Source organism: Mustela putorius, unplaced genomic scaffold, assembly GCF_011764305.1.
Source record: "Mustela putorius furo isolate JIRA1106 unplaced genomic scaffold, ASM1176430v1.1 tig00003846_pilon_pilon_pilon, whole genome shotgun sequence".
NCBI classification, from domain to species: Eukaryota; Metazoa; Chordata; class Mammalia; order Carnivora; family Mustelidae; genus Mustela; species Mustela putorius.
Genome location: NW_025421999.1, coordinates 367,547 through 386,786, shown reverse-complemented (window position 1 = coordinate 386,786; position 19,240 = coordinate 367,547). Strand labels below are relative to the sequence as shown.

The 19,240-nt window shown below is 36.6% G+C and overlaps 1 protein-coding gene across 6 annotated transcripts in view; it reads left to right on the top strand.

Annotated features, from left to right (window-relative positions):
• DIAPH2 (diaphanous related formin 2) overlaps positions 1 to 19,240 on the top strand; it is a 980,096-nt gene that overhangs the window by 773,272 nt on the left and 187,584 nt on the right. For all 6 annotated transcript variants that reach the window (XM_013047536.2, XM_004775974.3, XM_013047535.2 and 3 more), the window contains one exon: positions 7,136 to 7,271. In XM_013047536.2, coding sequence (XP_012902990.1) covers positions 7,136 to 7,271 — 136 coding nt within the window. The remainder of the gene's footprint in view (positions 1 to 7,135; positions 7,272 to 19,240) is intronic.

Genomic DNA, 19,240 nt, shown 5'->3' with positions numbered 1-19,240 from the left:
AAATACTATGTTGAACAAGAATGGTGAGAGTGGGCATCCTTGTCATATTCCTGATCTCAAAGGGAGGGCTGTCAGCTTTTTCCCATTGAGGATGATATTTGCTGTGGGTCTTTCATAGATAGATTTGATGATGTTCAGGAATTTTCCCTCTATTCCTATAGTTTGAAGCATTTTAATCAGGAACGGATGCTGGATTTTGTCAAATGCTTTTTCTGCATCGATTGAGAGAACCATGTGGTTCTTCTCTCTTCACTTATTGATTTGTTCTATCACATTGATTGATTTGCAAATGTTGAACCATCCTTGTAGCCCAGGGATGAATCCCACGTGATCATGGTGGATAATCTTTTTAATGTCCTGTTGGATCCTGTTTGCTAGGATCTTGTTGAGAATCTTAGCATCCATATTCATCAGGGATATTGGTCTGAAATTCTCCTTTTTGGTGGGTCTTTGCCTGGTTTGGGGATCAGGGTAATGCTGGCTTAATAGAAAGAGTCTGGAAGTTTTCCTTCTGCTTCAATTTTTTGTAACAACTTCAGGAGAATAGGTGTTATTTCTTCTTTGAAAGTTTTGTAGAATTCCCCAGGGAATCCATCAGGTCCTGGGCTCTTGTTTTTTGGAAGGTTTTTGATCACTGCTTCAATCTTGTTACTAGATATCAGTCTATTCCATTTCTTCCTGGTCCAATTTTGGAAGTTTGTAGTTTTCCAGGAATGCATCCGTTTCATCTAGTTTGCTTAACTTACTGACATATAACTGTTGATAATAATTTCTGATGATTGTTTCTATTTCCTTGGTGTTAGTTGTGATCTCTCCCTTTACATTCATAATTTTATTAATTGGGGCCTTTTCTCTTTTCTTTTGGAATAGTTTGGCCAATGGTTTATTGGTCTTACTGATTCTTTCAAAAAACCAGCTTCTAGTTTCATTGAAGCATTCTACTATGTCTCTAGTTTCTAACTTCATTGATTTCTGTTCTAATCTTAATTATTTCCCTTCTTGTATGTGGAGTTGGCTTAATTTGTTGTTGATTCCCCAGTTCTTTAAGGTATAAATACAGCTGGTGTATTCTGTATTTTTCGATTTTTTTGAGGGAGGCACAAATGGCTATGTATTTCCCCCTTAGGACCACCTTTGCTGTGTCCCATAGGTTTTGGAGTGAAGTGTCTTCATTCTCATTGGTTTCCATGAATTGTTTAAGTTCTTCTTTGATTTCCTGGTTGATCCAAGCATTCTTAATCAAGGTGGTCTTTAGCTTCCAGGTGTTTGAATTCCTTCCAAACTTTTCCTTGTTGTGTGCTCCATTTTCAAAGCATTGTTGTCTGAGAATATGCAGGGAATAATCTCAATATTTTGGCATTGGTTGAGCCCTGATTTGTGACCCAGTAGGTTTTTCTTCTGGAGAAGTTTCCATGTACACTCAAGAAGAATGAGTATTATGCTGTTTTAGGGTAGGATGTTCTGTATATATCTATGAGGTCCATCTGGTCCAGTGTGTCATTCAATGCTCTTGTTTCTTTATTGATTTTCTGCTTGGATGATCTATTACTGAGAATGCCATGTTACAATCTCCTACTATTAATGTATTCATATCAATATGACTCTTTATATTAACAGTTTTCTTATGTAGTTGGCTACTTCTGTATTGGGGGCATAAATATTTACAATTGTTAGATCTTCTTGGTGGAGAAACTCTTTAAGAATGATGTAGTGTCCTTTTGTATCTCTGAATACAGTCCATAGTTTAAAATCTAATTTATCGGGTGCCTGGGTGGCTCAGTGGGGTAAGCCGCTGCCTTCGGCTCAGGTCATGATCTCAGGGTCATGGGATTGAGTCCTGCATAGGGCTCTCTGCTCAGCAGGGAGCCTGCTTCCTTCTCTCTCTCTGCCTGCCTCTCTGTCTGCTTGTGATATCTCTCTGTAAAATAAATAAATAAAATCTTAAAAAATAATCTAATTTCTCTGATATGAGAATCACTACCCCAGCCCTCTTTTGCGGCCCATTGACATGGTAGATGCTTCTCTATCCCTTCACTTTCAATCTGAATGTATCCTTAGGTTCCAAATGGGTCTCTTGTAGACAACATATGTGTGGGTCCTGTCGTTTGATCCATTCTGCAACACTGTGCCATTTTATGGGTGCATTTAGGCCATTCACGTTGAGAGTGATTACTGAGAGATACGTTTTTGTTGGCATAGTGTTACCTGTGAAGTCTTTGTTTCTGTAGCTTGTCTCCATATATTTCTGTTCAATGATATTCTTGGGTTTTTTCCCTCTTTTATGGAAACCAACCCCCCCCTTAATATTTATTGCAGTGCCGGCTTGGTAGTCACATACTCTTTTAAACCTTGCCAATTTTGGAAGCTCTTTATCTCTCCATCCATTTTGAATGACAGTCTTGCTGGATAAAGTATTCTTGGCTGCATGTTATTCTCATTTAGTGCCCTGAATCCATCTTGCCAGCCCTTTCTGGCTTGCCACGTTTCTGTGGACAGGTCTGACGTTATTCTGATGAGCTTTTCTCTGTACATAAGGAATCTCTTGCCTCTAGCTGCTTCCAATAGCTCCTGTCTAAAATTATGATTCATCATTTTCACAATCAGGTGTCTCAAAGTCTTTCTAGATTCTATGATCTTGGCGGGAGTCCTTTCTGCCTCTAGTACATGAACGGTGGTTCTATTTGCCAGATGGGGAAAATTTTCATGGAGAATTTTTTCGACTATATCTTCCAGTCTTCTTTCTTTCTCCTCCCTCTCAGGGTTTCCAATAATTCTGACATTGGGACGTTTCATGGCATCATTTATTTCCCTAATTCCCCTAATTCTGTTTTCATGGCTTCCAAGCTGTTTGTTCCAGGCTTTCTCCTGATCCTTTTTCTCTATCAGTTTGTCCTCCAGATCACTAATTCTATCTTATGCCTCAGTTTCCCTAGCTTTTAGAGAATTTAGACTAGATTGGAACTCATTGAGAGCATTGTTAACATCATCCCTGGTGGCATTCAATTCTGCCCTAATCAATGCCATTTTGTCATCAAAGCCTTTCTCCAACCTAGCTACTGCCTGGATAATTATTATCCTGAATTCCCTTCCTGACGTATTGTTTATATCCATATCCAAAAGCTCTGATGGAGAGGGGCCAATCTCTGAATTTTTCTTCTGTTGGGCATTTCTCCTCCTAGTCATTTTGGTGAGAGATAGCTGAATGGACGTGTAGTAGCTGAATGTATCAACCGTGGTGCCGGCAAGGTGCCCTCTGGAACGCTTCTGCGAAATCAAGAGTCCCCCCCCCCCAGAAAGAAAGAAAAAAGAGAGAGAGAGACAGGGAAAAAAAAAAGAAAGATAAAATAAAAGAGAAGGCCCAGCCCGGATAGGCCCCAAAGCTAAGATTTATAAAGTATACAAACAAAAAGAGACAAACAAAAAGACCAACAAAAGCAGATGACAAGAGAAAATAAATAAATAAATAACCACATCAAAATCAACCCCAAGTATAAGATTTATATACTATCAGAACAAAAACAAATACACAGAAACACTGACAGAAGAAGATGCGAGTGTGGTTATAATTTCTCACTGTGGGCAAGGAAGGTTAGTTTGATTCTTCCTGGATGTATCTTGATATCTTTGTTAAAGGACTCAGCTTTCCTGAGATAAAGGGGGATTAAAACTGGTTTATATATAGGGGTAACATTGATTGGGGAAAGGGAATTACCTTGAAGCTTATCTCTATATGAATATTTAAAAAATAAAATTAAAATTAAACAGTTAAAAAATAGAAAAAAGAAAAACACAGGTATATGTATCAAAAAAGTTCAAGTTAAAAGTTTATTATGGAAGTTGATGTACTGAACATCTCATTGTGATGGTAAGTAGGTTAAAAAGTTAAATAAAAAAATGAAAAGAAGCAGAATAGTGGGAATGAATTAAAAATAAAAGTTGTATCTATGAGGTAGTATTGGTTGTCTTCTTGTTTGTTTTTGTTTTTGTTTTGTTTTTGTTTTTGGCTGACCTTCTGGGATAGGGGCCTGCTGCTTGGTTTTTCAGGGAGTCTTGCTAGAGTTGAGTCCTCCTACCCCCATCAAGGGCTCTGAGGAAACATGTTTTTCCAGCTTTTGTTCTCTGGAGGTTTTTTTGTTTGTTAATTTGTTTTTTCTCCCCTTGGCAGCTTTTGGTGGTTCTTTGGAGGTTTACAGGAAAGCAAACTGCACCCAGACCTCCATCTCAGAAGCCTCAGTCTATTCCCCTCTGGGTGCTCCAGAGCACATAATCTCCCCCTCTGCCACTGGCAGAGCACATCCCCAGTCATGGTCTCTGGGGTCACAGGAGCTCTTGCTTGTACCCAAAACCATGAGAAATACTAGCTGTGGCTGTCTGGGCAGGTCCAGACCACCAAAGAGGTCCCAACCAGTGATATTACACTGAGATTGTCACACTGGCCTGGGCTGGGAGTGTTCAGACTCTCCGGGTCCTAGAGAGCGCCTGCTAGCACCTGTATTGACCTCTCTCAGGGGAGGGTGTGGGGCGCAACTCAGACCCCAGTCACGGAGTGGGTGTGCAGAGTGCAAAAGGCTATGGTTCTGCCAGATTGCGTCCACCCCAGACTCCCTCACGGGCGCCTCCCCCCAGATGTTATCAGGCTTGCCGGTGGCTCAGGGACCAAGACCTGGCTTCTTTGCAGTGCTCTCTCTTCCCCTGGCTGTTCTGGGTCCCTGGGCTTAAGTCCCTGTCCCTAATCGCCCGATTCCACCAACTTCCCCTTAAGATCTTTTGCTCTTTTTGAGTGCTTTCAACCAGACTCCCAAGTTAATGCTGGTCCCCAATCACAGGGCACTCTCGTATTGGGGTATAAATTTCTAATGGGTTGCTTCTGGTGGCTCCCTCCCCCTTTTGTTTATCTTCCGATATCAGTCCAATGTTCCCCCTCCGCTTTACCTGTCCACTGGCGTCTGCCCCCGTAGAGATCCAGAAGTGTATGATTCTAATCTCAGCCTGATTTCATTGGTGATCAGAGTTCTTTGGTAGGTAATCAGCTCACTTCAGGGGACAGGTTGAAAAAGCGCCTCTTACTTCTCCGCCATCTTGTCTCTCAGCTGCAATCTACAAATTTAATGTAATCCCTGTCAAAATGCCACCAGCAGTTTTTACAGAGCTAGAACAGAGAATCCTAAAATTTGTTCAGACTCTGAATAGCCAAAGCAACCTTGTAGAAGAAAAGCAAGCCTAGAGTCATTACAATTCTGGACTTCCAAGTTGTATTACAAAGGAGTAGTCTTCAAAATATTATGGTACATAATGGCACAAAAATGGACACACAGATCAATGGAACAGAATAAAAAACCCAGGGGCACCTGGGTGGCTCAGTGGGTTGAGCCGCTGCCTTCGGCTAGGGTCATGATCTCAGGGTCCTGGGATTGAGTCCTGCATAGGGCTCTCTGCTCAGCAGGGAGCCTGCTTCCTCCTCTCTCTCTCTGCCTGCCTCTCTGCCTGCTTGTGATCTCTGTCTGTCAAATAAATAAATAAAATCTTTAAAAAAAAAAAAAGAATAGAAAACCCAGAAATGAACCCACAATTATTTGGTCAATTAATCTGTGACAAAGCAGGAAAGAATATCCAGTGGGAAAAAGACCGTCTCTTCCAACAAATGGTGTTGGGAAAACTGGCCAGCTGCATGCAAAAGAAACTGGACCACTTTCTTACACCATACACAAAAACAAATTCAAAATGGATGAAAGACCTAAATGTGAGATAGGAAACCATCAAAACCCTAGAGGAGAACACAGGCAGTAACTTCTCTGACATCAGCTGTAGCAACTTCTTTCTAGATATGTCTCCTGAAGCAAGGGAAGCAAAAGCAAAAATGAACTATTTGGACTTCATCAAATTAAAAAGCTTCTACACAGTTAAGGAAACAACCAACAAAACTAAAAGGCAACCTATGGAATGGGAGAAGATATTTGCAAATGATTTAACTGATAAAGGGTTAATATCCAATATATAAAAACTTATAAAACTAAATACTCCAAAACTGAATAAGCCAATTAAAAAAAAGGCAGAAGACATGAATAGACATTTTTTTCAAAAGATACCCAGATGGCCAACATACACATGAAAAGATGCCCAACATCACTCATCATCAGGGAAATACAAATCAAAACTATAATGAGATATCACCTCACACCTGTCAGAATGGCTAAAATCAACAGTGCAGGAAACAACAGGTATTATTGAGGATGTGGAGAAAGTGAAACCCTCTTGCACTGATGGTGGAAATGCAAACATGGAAGTTCCTCAGAAAGTTGAAAATAGAACTAATGATCCTATGGTACAACAATTGTTCTACTAGGTATTTACCCAACGAATAAAAAGATACTAATTAAAAGGTACACATGCACCCCTATGTTCATGGCAGCATTATCTACAATAGCCAAATTATGGAAACAATCCAAGTGTCCATTGATAGATGAATGTATAAAGAAGAGGTGTTATATATATACATATATGTATGTATATATATATATACACACACACAATAGAATATTAGCCATCAAAAAAATGAAATACTGCCATTTGCAATGAAATGGATGGAACTAGAGAATATTATGTTAAGCAAAATAAGCTAGAGAAAGACAAATACCATATGATTTCACTCATAGGTGGAATTCAAGGAGTGAAACAAATGAAGAAAGGGGGGTAAAAGAGAGTAAGGCAAACCAGGAAATACTCTTAACTATAGAGAACAATCTGAGGATTGCAGGAGGAAAGGTGAGGAGGGGAGAGGTTAAAGCGCTGATGGAGATTAAGGTGTGCACTTGCTGAGGTGAGCATGGGGTGTTGTAAGCAAGTGTTGAATTATTATATTGCATGGCTGAAATTAATATTACACTGTATGTTAACTGGAATTTAAATAAAAACATAAAAAAAGCCTGAGTTATTTCCAATTATTTTTCAAGAAGGTCTGTCTTAGAATTATTTGTTTTTCTCAAAAGTATGTACATGGACCTTGAAGCTGCTATGATATTTTACCATCTCTGAGCACCCACATGCATGCATATGTATATACAATTTTAAAATCATGCAGCTTCTATAACATGTAAGTAATGGAAGGATTTGTGTTTAAATTTGCTTATATATACAGGAAGCAGTGAAAGAAAACAACAAGAGAAAAGAAATGGAAGAGAAGACAAGGAGGGCAAAGCTTGCAAAAGAGAAAGCTGAACAAGAAAAGTTAGAACGCCAGAAGAAAAAGAAACAACTCATTGATATAAACAAAGGTATGAAGTACTTTCAATTTCTGAAAGATATATAAAGTACAAAATAATTTAACTTGAGTGATTTTGGATTATAATGTAAATAGTTATGTTCTTGGTAGAAAATGCATAATATTAGTTATTTATGTCATATTTCTCTCATAATATTATCTGTATTTCTTATTACCCTACACCAAGCACTCAGGATTTTTGAGAACCAATGTAACATAATTTATTTTTGAAACAGTCTCTTTCCCTTCATTTCTTTTATCAAATTATATCCTATTATGTTCTGGATGATACAGTGGTGAGGAAAGAAGAGGGTGAGATGAAAAGAGAAAAACTGGTATAGGGAGATGAGCCTTTTAGCTAATTTCATTTGTTGACAATGCAGTAATAACAGTTTTCCTTGGGCCCTTGAACAATTCAAGTTGTAATACATATTGACAGCACTATTACAAGACGAAAAAAAAAGAGAGAGAGACATCTTATTCAACTGTGATCCTAAGAACAAAGATGCTATATGTCCACATAGTGTAAAGTAAGTTGTTTTCCTGGTTAGCAGGAATGATTGTATATTAAAGGTGGGGGTTTTGGTTTTATTTTATTTTATTTTTAAAGAAGAGAGGGTTAGTAAAGTGATGGGCACCAGGTAGCTGCACTATGAAAGTTGAAGAAAAATTAAGAAAAAGCATAGCCTTTGCCACTAAAAATTAGAGAATTTAAAAATGAAACAAAATCTGGGGCGCCTGAGTGGCTCAGCAAGTTAAACATCTGCCTTCGGCTCAGGTCATTATCCCAGGGTTCTGGGATCTAGCCCCTCATTGAGCTCCCTGTTCAGCAGGAAGCCTGCTTCTCCCTCTCCCTCTGCCTACTACTCCCCCTGCTTGTGTTCCCTCTCTTCTCTCTATAGAAAATAAATAAAAATAAATCTTTTAAAAAAATGAAATAAAATCTGAACAAGATACAAGGGAACATGATTGATATGGGTCACCTATTTCTTAATATAATGACAGTAAAAATTGCAAGCACTGTGTAATGTTGACCATGTGCCAAGCACTGTTCAAAGACTTTAACATGCTTTAAGTCCATTAATCCTCCTAACATAAGAAGTAGATACTGGGGCACCTGGGTAGCTCAGTAGGTTAAGCCGCTGCCTTCGGCTCAAGTCATGATCTCAGGGTCCTGGGATTGAGTCCCATATCAGGCTCTCTGCTCAGCAGGGAGCCTGCTTCCCTTTCTCTCTGCCTGCCTCTCTACCTACTTGTGATCTCTCTCTGTCAAATAAATAAATAAAATCTTTAAAAAAAAAAGAAGTAGATACTGTTATTACCTCATACAGTTGAGGAAACTGAGGTTCATAGAAATTAGAAAGCTTGCCCAAGGCCATGCAAATACAAAGTGCAACATCGAGATTAGAAATGAAGTAGTCTGGCTATAGAATCTTTGTAGTTATAAATGCCATTGTCAAATAACAATAACTAACAGCAGTTACCAACATGTAGCACTTACTGTGTACCAGGAACTGTTGTAGGAATTTTACATATATGTACACATTTAATCCTCATAAAACCCTTTTATTAAAGGGCTACAATCTCATTTTAAGATGAGGAAACTGAGACATGGAGAAGTTAAGTAACTTAATCAAGTTCATAAAGACAGTAAGAGGTAGAATCTAAGCAGTCAGTGTCCAGATTCAATTATTAATAATTTTGATTATAGCTTTTAATTATAATTATTAACCATTATCAATTATTCTTCAGTAATGTTTCTTAATGGCTAACCTTCTGAAATGATAGGTATACATTAAGTTTATTCTTAATGCCTTTAAAATATATAAAAATTTTGGGGGATCCACTATAGTTTATCTTTTCTATGCAGGAAATAAATATAACATCATTTTAAAAGAATAAAATAAGTTAACAACCAAAGTTAAAAAGTGTAGCGTCAACATAATTTAGCAAACAGACTTCATAATTAGGATCAAAAGAATTGGTCTGGACTGAAGATAATTATGAAAAACACTGGAGTACATGTGGCAATGAGTATTTGTAGGAAGTTCCTACTTAAAAGGGGATGGAGTCATGGAATAGTACTAAAAGTCACTCCCTTTTGCGCATGGAGGGAGTAGTGAGATAATAGTATGGGAAACTATGCTAAGGGCTTTTCCCTTAAAGCTATGGGAAGCCCATTGTGTGTTTATAAATGGGAAAGTGATGTGCTCACATAGATTTCATAGAAAGATTATTTTGACAGACGCATAGAGAATGGATAGAAAAGAGAAGGGCCAGTGATAATAGAATTATAAAATTATTATCATAGTCCTGACAAGAGATGATGGTGGTTTGAATTTATGCAGTGGTGAGGTTAGAGAAGTTACCAATAAGGTGTAGACGGAGTTCTATAGGATGTGGATAATACACAGAGAGATTTATTTAAAGGAATTGGCTCATGTGATTATGGAAGCAAATCCAAAACCTGCAGAGTAGGGTATAAGGATGGGCCCAGGGAAGAGCTGGTATTGTAGTTCAAGTCTGAAGGCAGCTGGCTTTTAGAATTCCTTCTCACTCAGGGAAGGTCAGTCTTTTGATCTATTTATGTCTTCAACTGATTGGATGAGGTCCACACACATTACACACAGCCATTCGCTTTACTCAAAATCCACTGATTTAAATGTAAATCTCATCCAAAAATATCTCACAGAAACATCCAGAATAATGTTTGAATAAATATTTAGCACTGTGGCCCAGCCAAGTTAACACATAAAATTAACCATTACCGAAGGGGTATTAAATGGTAGAACTGACTGACTGTGGAAATTGAGGAATGGAGGCATTAAAGAGGGTGAGAACCTTCATAAAGAAAAAATTCAGGAATGGAGAAGATTTCATCAGGAAGGTTACAATGACTAGTGTCATTTTGAATATGTTTCATTTTCAGATAGAAAAGATATCTTTTGGAAAGATAGGAAATGTCTAAGTAGCCACTGTATATCATATGCATATGAAGCTCAGGAAAGAGGTTTGGACTAGACAGACAGACTTGAGAATCATTGGCTTTTGATGATTAAAGTTAGGGTATATTTGTTTGCTAGGGATTCTGTAACAAGTACCATAAACTAGGTAGCTTAGAACAATAGAAATTTGTTTCAGAGTTCTAGAGAAAAGTATGAAATCAAGGTATAGGAAGGGCCATGCTCTTTCAGAAGATGCTAAGGAAGAATTTGTTCCAGCCTCTCTCTTAGCTTCTGGTAGTTCCTTGTTTTGCAGCAGTATAACTTCAGTCTTCATGTGCCATTATCCTTGTATGTGTGTCTGTCTCTTCACATGGTATTCTTTTTATTAGGACAGCAGTCATATTGGATTAGGGGTCCAACCTAGTCCAATATGAACTTGCCCTAATTAATTAGACAATTCAACTCATAACATAGGAGTTTGAATGAAATCACCAGGGTAAAGTATAAATCAGAGGTTCTAAAAGTATTTAGTTTCAGAACCCACTGTAACACTTTTAAAAATTATTGTGGACCCAAAATACCTTTTTATAAAAAAAAAATTTGGGTAATATATATTGATGCTTAGCATACTAGAATTAAAACAGACAAAATTAAAAGCAGACAAATCATTTGTGGGGGTGAAAACTTTTTATTTACTTGTTATATTAAAATAACAAAGTAAATCTATTACATGCTAAATAACATCATTTTATGAAAAGTAGCGTTATACTGGGTGTGGTGCATAAACAAAGAATTCTGGAACACCAAAAAGAAATGTAAAAAATAAATTTAAAAAAAAGTGGCTTTACATTCTAACCCCCTACCCCCCAAAAAATATTAGTAAGAAGAGAAAATTTAGTGTTGTAGATTTCTTCAAAGTCTGGCTTAATAAAAGACAGCTTGATTCTCATACTGCTTTTATGTTCAATCTCATGCAGTATCATTTGTCATGTGGCTTCTGAAAACACTATAAACTCATGAAAGAATGAGAGACAAATAGGTAGAAAAGTATCACTGTTCTTATGAACATAGTTTTTACCTGGCATATCTGAAGTGCTTTCCGAGGCCCACACAGGTCCCTGAACCACACTTGGAAAATCTCTGGGGTGAATAATGAAAAGAGCAAGCAGTCAAGACAGAGTCTAAGAACGTAATCTTGCCCCCATACTGCATTGCACCCTTCCCTCTCCCCAAGTATTTTATCAGCCTTTTACTATTTCCCTAAAAATATACTTGTAATGAAAAGGAAAAAAAAAAGAAGGAAAGAAAGGACCTATTTTGCTTATGTCTCTAGTATATATTTTCATTTCCCAAGACTTGATCAATTACCTCTCCAAATATTATTTAAGCGATAGCATGAAGATACGAATAAGTTTTTATGCAAATGCTTACCCGAGTGATCTAAATATGAAAGACGCACTTTAAAATACAATTTAGCTTTTATTTATTGTTCCCATATCTCTACTTAGAGATCAACAAGTAAATTTACCATTTGGTTCTTGATTTGTGGCCCATATGTTGCAAATACTTTGTTGTTAGTATTAGTAGTAGTAATATTATAATATGATTTTACACTTAAAAGTATATGTGTGTTAGTACTTATAAATATGTTTCAGAAAGAGATTCTCCATTGGAATCATGTTGCCTTAAGAAGATGAGAAGAAAAAATAAGAACAGAGTTGGGTAGTTGGGGATTAAGATGGAACCCAGTGAATTTCTTAGTATCTTATAAAAAATGCTCTTGTTGACTAGGTGGAAATCAATTGCGGACATTTTGAGGGCCTTGGGGGAAGCGTTTTCAGACTACATAAAATATGAATCCATGGGTGACATGAGAATGAGATGCAATCAGAAAGTGATTTAGAGAACTTCAAATGTGTCTAATTAGAACAGCATTATCCACTTTCCAGTAAAAGAATTGTATTCTTCCTTTCCACTGAGAGATGATGTCAAACACTTGATAGCCATTATAAGATATGTATTCTATAGAGTGTAGAGGTATTCATGCACATGTGATTAGAGATACATACCATTAGAACCAGAGAACCCAACCTATAACAACAGTAGCTAAGTGAAGAGTCCCTTGGGTAAAGAAAGTAACTTGAAGAGCACCTCAGTGGCTCAGTTAAGTGTCTGCCTTTGACTCAGGTCATGATCTGCCCCACATCAGGCTCCCTGCTCAGCAGGAAGCCTGCTTCTCCCTCTCCCACTCCCCATGCTTGTGTTCCCTCTCTCGTTGTGTCTCTCTCTGTCAAATAAATAAATAAAATCTTTTTTTTTTAAAGTTACTTTAAAATTACCGACAACTTACACTCTTTCTGTAAAGTTTCTATTTCATAACAACTTAGCAAAATTGCAAACCTCTCCCTTTTAGAAAATATCCCAATGATCCCATATAGCTAATAAGTAAAAATAGTAAGATATATTTATCTGACATGCACAATATAATTGTCAAAAATAAATATTAGAATTTATTCAGAAGAGTAAGAGGATAAGGCAAACACAACAGATTATTTATGTTATCTAGATATGATAAGCTGGACTCTAAATTAAGTGAACATATCATGGAAACCAAGCAGTGAGAGAATTATATCTTTCATGTTAAATCCATAAAAAATCCCATGTTTTAAGCCTCCATTTTGAGAGAATTGGAGATCAGAAGGCAAAAGCCATAAGAATTAGTATTTTTTTTTAATTGTAAAGGAGAAAAAAAAGCATGATTATACATTATAGTCATTTTGCAAACTTTAAAATGAAAACCTAAAAAGTTACTTAAATCTGTGCATTTAAAAGAGGTAGAAGATCAGATCTAGCTCTGCCACCTTCTAGATTGATGACCTTGTTCTTCTTCATCTCTTCATGCCTCAGTTACTTCATCTGTAAGTGTAGGATAATGACATTTACCTCCTATACTTAAAACTAAATGAGATAAGTAAGTACAGTACATAACATAAGACCTAGAATATACTTGTTGCTGCTGCTAAGAGTCATTTTGAGTTCATTGCAGAATCTGAAAAAAAATTCAGGATATAGTCCCTATCCTTAAGAATTTTGGCAGAGAGGGATGCCTGGGTGGCTCAGTTGGTTAAGCAGCTGCCTTCGGCTCAGGTCATGATCCCAGTTTCCTGGGATCGAGTCCCACATCGGGCTCCTTGCTCAGCAGGGAGTCTGCTTCTCCCTCTGCCTCTGCCTGCCATTCTGTCTGCCTGTGCTCGCTCTCTCCCCCTCTCTCTCTGATAAATAAATAAAATCTTTAAAAAAAAAATTTTGTCAGAGAAATGTGTAAAGGAGGAATATCTGTTTTCCCACTCCCCATCTGAGGTTATTTGCCTGTGGTCCTGTAAGTTAGATTGACTAAAAATAGATTAACAAAAGAAAAATAGATTTATTAAAGTGGGATACTTTATTAATGTGGCATACATGTGGAAGTACTCAAGTGATACGGAACTCAAATAAATGGTTGAAACTTGGGCTTATATAGTATCTTAACAAAAGAATAGTAAATTTTTAGAAATGTTTAGGTAAGACAAAGGAAAAGGACTTTGAGTTTTTAAGGCAGCAAATTTTAAGCAGGTAAACATATGGGGAACTAATGAAGGATAAGGGCTAGTTAATGAAGTTTGTTATACAGGTTCTTCTGGTACTATTTCTGGACTGATAAGGGTCTATTTAGAGTTGTCTCTGGTGATTAACTTATGTTCTTCCTGGTAAAGAGGGAAGATGGACACTTTATAATTTTTTTTTAGGATTTTATTTGGCAAAGATAACACAGCAGGAGAGGGAACACGAGGGAGAGTGGGAGGGAGAAATAGGCTTCCTGCTGAGTGGGGAGCCTGATGTGGGGCTGGATCCTAGGACCCAGGGATCATGACCTGAGCCAAAGGCAGATGCTTAATGACTGAGCCACCCAGGTGCCCCAACACTTTATAAATTTATGTTCTGCTTTTAGGCAAGTAGGGGGAAGACAGAGAGCTTTTCTTGTATCTGCTTTTTCTCAGTTGCCTTCAGCTCAAAATAATCCTTATGCCAAAGTGGCATATTTGGAGTGACATATTCTGCTACTCTTCACATAAAATAAAGCTGAACCAAAAAGTAATGCACTAGTATATAATAGAGATTATCTAGAAATATCTAAAAGGGGAATTCAATGAAGTCTAGTAAAATGACAAAGTTTTGCAGAAAAGGCTGAGTATAACCTCAATATACCAGTTGAAGTAGATGCCAAAGGATGAGTTCATACCTGGCTGTGCAGAGGCAAAACTATTCAAGTAAATGGCAATAACATCAGCAATAGTGCATGTCAGCAAATAAGGCAGCAGGCTGCATATATGGTATTTTCCAATGGCTCCCTGGAAGGTCCATCAAAATGAGTAAGAGGGTATGTCCTACATTCAAGTTCCAGATCCACAACTGCCTTCATTGTTGTCATTGGCAGAGAAGGGTTTGAATTGAAAAAGTGTTGGAAAGTTAGAAAGGCTGTTGGAAAGACTGTAAAGAGCTTTCCAAGTCAGGCAGGGAAGGTGTGGTGTGATGGGGTAGGAGAGCCAAGGTGATTATAAGAATTTGTTTAGGGATTACTGAGGTGTAGTGAGCCAGGAGCACAAGAAAGGAAAGGTGAATGCAAGGTGGATGAAACCAGAAAAGAACGGTGAAAGATGAAAAAAGAAGAGTTACTTCATATCTGTTTCTGTCTGCAAAGGAGGAGTTTAAGCCTGTGGCAGTTTAAGAAGGTGATAACAAGAAGGAAAATTTCCATGAAAGAGATGGGAAAAAAAAGGCAGTGGGAATTAAAATGGATTGAATTTTTTTACTTTTTTAAGATCAGCACAGTTTTACCAATATATAATTATGTATTGATTTTTTTGACATACTGGGTTATTTTATTCATACGACCAACATTTATTGCACATTTCCCAAATAATTATAATTAGAGCATGCACAGTAATACATCATTTATTTAAATGTAAAATTTAGAAAGCTAATTTAAATGCAGGAAAAAATATGCTAAATCAATAAATGTACTCTAAAATGTGTAATAGTATAGAAATCATGCAAAGTTCTTGGTATAGTCTGTGGTGTACAACCTTTGATTATATTAGTATAGATGCTAATTAACTTAGGGACCACTAAAAATAAATTAAATAATCCTGTAGGTAAAGCAAGAAAGCTTACCAAATATATGTAATATTTGTGAATAAATCTCCTTTTCATGTTTATGGAAGTCAGCAAAAGAATTGCAAGGACTTAGAGAAAGTGATAAAAGGAGATGCATTTTAAAAGGGTGTTTTGAAATTGGAAACTCCAAGTGTGTTTCTTATGCGAATATTATTTAATCGGGAACTATTTTGTTCCTCCTTATATAAGATTATAAGGAAATTAGAATGGCTTATGTACTTCTAGTACGATGAAAAAGAATGAGCTACCTTAGGCAGATTTGATGAAAACTTATTCTTCTGAGAGTGAATTAGTAAAATTTAGCCAATAAATCTAAACATTTAAATTCTGTTATTAGTTGTGGCTAGCAGTTTTGTTTTTCTGTGTTCCAAGTTTTAAAGTAATTACATCTTTTAAGTAAATGAATTCATTGCACCTTATGTTATTTTGATCTGAATAGGTAAAAACTGTGTTTCCTAATGTACCTCAGACATTAAGTTACAGTAACCAAAATTATAGATTAAGATACCCATAAATAACAGGGTTGACCCCAGTAATATTAAAGTACTCCCAATAATATAAATTACTGAGAATATATAGGTACCATCATTGTGGTATATTCTACAAATGTTAATGAACAGCTCATAAATGATAATGCAATACTAAAGAAGTACGTATACTTGGGGGATTTAAAAAAGAATCATTGACCTAATAAAGCCTTATCCATGGAGGAAAAGAAGGTATCTGGCAGATATTCTGTTTATTTAGATTGTCTTGCTTTCTACTTTAGCAAACATTTCAGCGAATCTGTGTTTATTCAAAATCAGAACTTGTTCCTTTTGTCCTCTAGGTTTGTTTTCTCAGTGGTAATTTGTGGGACTTTTTCCCACATAAAACTATTTAGTAAAGGTTTGCCCAAGTCTTAGAGCTTTTAGCAAACTAAGCTATTTAGTATAAATTTGGAACTTGGTTATTTTAATGAAACATCTTTAGGTCCAACTTAGGCAACATTATGCCCTATTGCTGCCATTCATTCAGTAAGCGCTTCTTGAATTTGTAAGTTTATGTACTGGGTTAAGTCATCCTGGTGCAAGAGGAGCTCCCACAGTAGCAGCCATCCAGTGAGAAATTGCACCCTGCTGTGTGAGTCAGCTGACCCCCAATGACATGTTATCTGAGGCAGATCTTTCACTGGGTTAGCCTGCAAATGAAATGAGTCCAACCTTTTTTCCTTTGGAGCCAGACAAACCTGTGGCAGTTTAAGACGTTCAGTTTGTGGCAGTTAAGAGTTCAGTTTCATACTCTTCCCTGCAAACAGTGTAACTTTGGCAACTCACCTAACGTCTCTGATCCTCAGCTTCCTTGTCTATAAAACAGGAAAAAGAATAGCATCTGTCTCCTAGAATTAAATGAGAGAATATACACAAATCTCTTAGCGCTTATTAGAATGGTTGGCACTTAATAAGTATTAGATGTTTTTATCCCATTCATAATAGTAGTTATTTTAGTGAACATAAGAAAGTAAACTATTAATGACAATAATCCCTGCAATAAAATTTTGGTTGTCTAGAATGCCTAGGGAAGGAGATGTTTTGATTGGTCTGATTTTGTAATTATATAGAAAACCATTTGTAGATCATTTTTTATCACTTGTAATCTTTCTAAACTCTGTCAGTCCACAACTCTCCTCTCATCCACTCAACCACCTCACTTCCCCCTATTTTTGGCTTTCCATTTTATACAAGTGAAAATTGTAGAATGTAGTGCTTATATATAATTTTGTACATATAACCTGCACATACAATATAGGTTCCTGATAGACCTTTAGGATTTTGTTATTGTCTCTGGACCATTAGATCATCAGTGAGTATGCACACTGGTATCAGAGAATGTCCTTTGTACTATTAAATCCAAAATACACTTTAGATGAATCAAAGTTCTAGTTATTTTTTCCTATAGCCTATCTTAGCCACTTTTCACTAGTAATTTTTTTCTGACCTTATAATAAAATAATTACATTTCTGACATCAGTTCACTGGAAATGTGCTAAATTCACATTCTTTGTGCCTTATCAGTAAAAGAAATTTCCACATCTACTAAAAATATTCTTTTAAGCAGGAGATAAAAATAAATATGTGAAGAAAGATAAGTAATATACTTTAGATCTCATTAAAAGTTCTTACATTCTAAATGTAGAAACTCAAGATTTGCAAAAACCGTAAGAGCTATATTCAATATGTTGAACATTTAACAAGATGTCATCAGTTCTCATGTAGAAGATGCACAATGTTGGCAGTTACAGATTTGGCTTTCCTTACATTATATCCTTGTTGCCATGCATGAAAGTGGGTGAAACAAATGGACTACATAAAGAATGACCAAAACACATTGCAGGTAGCCTAATCATTTATTAGAAATACACTTTGGCTCCATATTTTAATATTCTATTTCTTAATAAAGTGTGGAATAAATAAAAGCTGTTGTATACCAACATTGCAATTAATTTGGCTCTCTTCTCAATTAAATTTAGTTCATCTAAGTAATTGCACCTAACAGATTCATAGAATCAACAAATTGCACTGAACCCAACTGAGTCTCTAAGGATTTTTTTTTTTTTAATTATATTTGTTCCAACCACACTGAATCCCTGAGGCCCTGGGCTGCTTCAAACTCAGGACAGAATCTGTTGTCACACTGACGAAAGGATTATTACGGATGAAAACCTTACAGTGGTTTTTAATGTAATGCTACAAGTATTCATTGAATCCCCACAGCATGCTGAGTGGGAGTGACACACCCTAATCATAGTATTGTTGTCTGATAGTTCAGCACCATTAACCCACTAATGGGGTTACTAACTGTTAACCTTTTTCCTTCTGTGTGTGTCTCTCTTGTAAGAAATAATGTCTCTTGCTGCATATTTATGTATGTGCGTGTATACATATCCACACACACAGGACCATGTGTAGCATATAACATATATTTCATTTTTTATGTATTTTTATATATGAACAATTCTATTTTTTCCGTCTTTATGTCTGATCAGTACTCTGTCCTCAGTCACTCCCTCCACACATGAACTATGAGTATATGATATCTTGACTAATTTGTGGAGAGAAAGAAACACATCTTAGTTTAAGAAAGTAGTTATGCCTTTGTTATATAATGATAGTAGAAAAATGTCATAACCTATACGGAGAATACCTGATTGTCATCTAAATCAGCTATTTTAGAGTAGTTCAGAAGATGCTGGTATAATTCATTTGGGAGGCAAAAGATGGTTGTCCTTGTAAATGTGCAGTTTGCTATGGATAACATAATACTTTTGTTGGAATCAGCATTGGAATCTACTTTAAATGTACATTGTTAAAAAAAAAATACCTCTCTTTGTTAGAGGAGATATTTCAGAACTCCTGAATTTGATTTAGCTTTTTTCTATTTGCCAAGTTGTAGATAGAACTGCCTAGGAATTACTTGGAGTATCACTTAACAGAATGGATGCAAACAGCTCTAGGGAGCTGGAGGCACAGCACTGCTCATGGAAGGACAGGGTCCGAGTGGTTCTTCTCACACCTCTATGGTTCTGCCATAGAAGAATCATATTCTCAGAGTCTGCTGGGTTAGGCTATGCTGTAACACAAAAGTCATAATACAGTGTTGTATTTGGGTGTTTAGTCTCATATTTTTGTAAAAGAACCCCCATCCCAATTTTTTTTTTAATTTTTGAAAATCTTTATTAACATATGATGTATTATTAGGCCCAGAGGTATATGTCTGTGAATCACCAGGTTTACACACTTCACAGCACTCACCATAGCACATACCCTCCCCAATGTCCATAACC